This window comes from Zingiber officinale, chromosome 2B (assembly GCF_018446385.1).
Source record: "Zingiber officinale cultivar Zhangliang chromosome 2B, Zo_v1.1, whole genome shotgun sequence".
Lineage (NCBI taxonomy): Eukaryota > Viridiplantae > Streptophyta > Magnoliopsida > Zingiberales > Zingiberaceae > Zingiber > Zingiber officinale.
Genome location: NC_055989.1, coordinates 57028844 through 57032373, shown reverse-complemented (window position 1 = coordinate 57032373; position 3530 = coordinate 57028844). Strand labels below are relative to the sequence as shown.

Here is a 3530-nt window from a genome sequence, read left to right as displayed (position 1 = left end):
TCCCTCTTCCCCTTCCTAGATCTACGAAAGATGGCATCTTTTTCATGGACGGAGGAGGATATGCTACGGTGCTGCGGTAGCAAGCATTTCGCCAAGGAGCTCGCCTCCACCTCTCAGTTTTCTGACCTCCACCACGCAATCCAGTTCGCCCACGGGATCTGGTTCAATAAGGTCGCACTTTTGACCTCTTCTTCTACCTCTTTCTCTTTTCCAGTGTTTCTTTTTTATTCTTCCTTCCAACCTCACCACCTTTCTTCTTCCATAATTCTATCTTTATATTTGCTTTTGTTTTCTTTAATCTGAATCTCTTATTTCTGCCCCGTTGTTGTTTTGGTGCTCGATCATCTAGTAAATCTCATTTCTTTTTTCCTTTAATCCATTTATCAAAGGTATACTTTCCGATCTGAAATTTGTCTTCCATCGTATTGTTGTTTTGTTTTCGATCCTTAGGTTTTATCTCTTTTTTTTTCTCGATTTTAACTTATGCGACTGCTTTGATTTGATTTAGTGAAGAAAAAGTGGAGTTTTCTACTGAGATTTGATGGGTTCTCTATCTATGATGGAGCGAGAGCTGGTTTCGTCTCGAGTTTGATGGTATTTGTTTAGCGTTTAGTCTGGCGATTGTTGAGTTGCTTTTCTTTTTGTATCTGGAAGACGAGATCGATTATTTCTCATCTAGTGGCGATGCTACTTATTTTGAGACATTTAATGATGTCTTTAACCTTGTGTTTGATGTCTGCTGTGTAGAACACCTAAGGAAATGGTGAAGGCTGTTGCTGTCTTGGGTAATAGTGAGGGTGTTAAGGGCACAATTTACTTCGTCCAGGAAGGAGATGGTGAGAAATCTCTTGAAATACTACTTGTGGAATGCTAAATTCCTTTCAGATCTAGGGTTTCAACTTCAACCATTTTGATTTTTCTGTGAATTTGTGATCCGATCTAATTTTGGGATGTAAATCTCTGTGATAGGTCCAACCACCGTCACCGGATCCATCACTGGCCTCAAGCCTGGGCTTCATGGCTTCCATGTGCATGCTCTTGGAGACACCACCAATGGATGCATGTCAACTGGTAAAATTATTTACCTTTTCCTTCATGGCGATCTATTGAGTTGCAAGTTTCTGATTGAAAGGATTAAATTATTGATTATGTACTCATGCTCTTGTATACTGCAGGGCCTCATTTTAATCCTGCTGGAAAGTTACATGGTGCTCCTGAAGATGAAAACTGACATGCTGGTGATCTAGGCAATGCCACTGCTAGCGAGGATGGTAAGTTACTTTATCATCAGCTCATGATGTTACTTTTGTTATCTATTTTTACCCATATTTACTATAACGCTTTTTCTCGTAACAAAAAAAAAATCAAATGATTTACCCATTTACTATAACGCATTTACTATAAAATGATTTATGCAGATTGAGGCTTCAGGAGGTCAGGCTCTCACTTATGGAGGAGATGTTTCAAAAGAAGAGGATGTGGAATCCATGGTCAAAACTGTTAGTAATGAAGATTGCATAGATCTGGCTTCTTACAATTTCATCTTTGACTTATTTTATTGCATGTGCAATTTTTTTAGGCAGTAGATGCTTGGGGATCAGTTGACATTTTAGTTAACAATGCAGTTGTCTGGAATTATACTTATGTTCATCTTGTCATGAGACACACTGTTGATGAGAATGAAAAAATCACAATGGAAGGAAGTCATTGACCTGAATCTTACTGGTGTCTACCTTTGCACACAGGCATGCATTTTCATATCTTATTATCTTGCAATCTTTTATGATGAATACTTATTTCACCATGATGACATTTCTCCTGCAGGCAGCAGCAAAAATTATGATGAAGAAGAAAAAGGTATTCTCTTCATATATATATTTTTAGCAGTTGGTTACCAATTAGCTAAGTCATTCAATATAGTATTTAACCTGAAGGATTTATATCTATATGAGCAGTTGGCTTGGTAAAAACCATATTTATGATTATTCATTTGTTATTAGCATAGACATTGTGGATTTCCAGAAGTAAATCTTGTTATTGAGTTGTCAAAATGTTGCTTCTAATTAAACCCTATCATTAAAATTGATTATTACAAGGAAGGGAAAATGCTACCAGAAGAGCTAGAAAATAATTTGGAGGAAATGGATAGAAAAAGATTTCTCAGTTTGTGATTTCTAGATAAAGAAAAAATGGGAAATCATTTGATGTGATTGTTCTTTTATTTTGTTGATCCTTAGCATTAGCTAAGATCAATGTTCCCTTTGGTTCAAATACTACCTAGACCAATCAAGTGTTTGGTATACCTAAATTCTGGAAATAATGGTGCCAAAATTGTTGGAACATTGATGATTTAGGTGGATGGGATGAATAGATGGCATGAAGTTTTCGATAAAACATAAGTCAAATTAAGGTTAGTAGCAAATATGCATGTGTGATAATATCAAGGCTCAGAATTTGGAATCGTGCTAAAGTTTTAGACTTTGACTGAAATGATACAATTTCTTGTTTCATCATGTGGTGTTGGTGTAGAGTTAGAGAGGAAGGAGATAAAAAAGAAGAGAAGATAACTATATACCTAACTTTGATCTGTGTCCGTAACTTCTAACTTTGTGTCCATGTACAGAATTGACATTGTATTATATGAATACAAGGTACAAAAGGATAACAAACATTATTAATTCAGCTTGAAGTATTTTGTAGTGTGTCCAAAATTTTTGGATTTCAATACGGCGTGATACTTATCAACATGACTGACACAATAACTTAGGATACATTACTTGTTGTCCGACATTGTACAATATTTTATTAGAACAATATTTATAATATTCAGTTTTGATAATTTATTAGAATAATTTATTAGAACCATTTTAAAAACTCGTCACTACCTTAAATAAATTCAACATTTACATTCATATAATCATAATTCAGATAGGTTCACAATGGAACTGATAGAATTTTTTGGGAAAATGTTTAAAATGATTTAGTATTCCAAATTCTAATAAAACGCATATTTGCAAATGAAAGTTCAAAAACTTTGTATGGAAATATGTGTTATGAAACTTGAAGTAGCCAATACAAAATCCACAACTTTGTAAAGTTGCATGCTGAATTATGTTTGTTGTAATTATCAGGTGCATTCTAAATTGGTGATATTTAACAGGTGAATTCTAACTTGGTGATAATTAACAGGTGAATGCTATTGTGCCGGGGTTCATTGCATCTGATATGACAGCTAAACTAGGAGAAGATATCGAGAAAAAGATTTTGGAAACTATTCCAATGGGTATGTATGTTTTGAAATATTCATTCCTTGGATATACCGAACTATCATATCGCCTTCACAAGTATCGAAAATACACTTGCTAGATTTAAAAAATGAACTATCGCCTTCACAAGTATCGAACTATCATATCGTCTTAACTCTTATCAGTTCACTTCTATTAATCTCTTGGAGTTGGATAAATATTATTCCTTTTGCTTTGATTCTGTTTAATTTTTATCAAGATTGTAGTTATATCTAAGAGGTCAAG

The 3530-nt window shown here is 34.4% G+C and overlaps 1 protein-coding gene across 1 annotated transcript; it reads left to right on the top strand.

The window, feature by feature from the left end:
- The first annotated feature begins 748 nt into the window (after positions 1 to 748).
- LOC122049125 (superoxide dismutase [Cu-Zn]-like) lies at positions 749 to 1261 on the top strand. The gene is made up of 3 exons (XM_042610576.1): positions 749 to 836; positions 970 to 1071; positions 1176 to 1261. Exons 1-3 carry the CDS (start codon positions 761 to 763, stop codon positions 1229 to 1231), a joined length of 234 nt encoding a protein of 77 aa, XP_042466510.1. The 5' UTR covers positions 749 to 760; the 3' UTR covers positions 1232 to 1261.
- The last annotated feature ends 2269 nt before the right edge of the window (positions 1262 to 3530 follow it).

Bases quoted from the DNA above. Each gene is read 5' to 3' on its own strand.
- LOC122049125 (XM_042610576.1), top strand. From the start codon at position 761: ATGGTGAAGGCTGTTGCTGTCTTGGGTAATAGTGAGGGTGTTAAGGGC. The intron at 837-969 runs GTGAGAAATCTC...TCTCTGTGATAG, and splicing joins CTTCGTCCAGGAAGGAGATG to GTCCAACCACCGTCACCGGA. The intron at 1,072-1,175 runs GTAAAATTATTT...TGTATACTGCAG, and splicing joins CAATGGATGCATGTCAACTG to GGCCTCATTTTAATCCTGCT.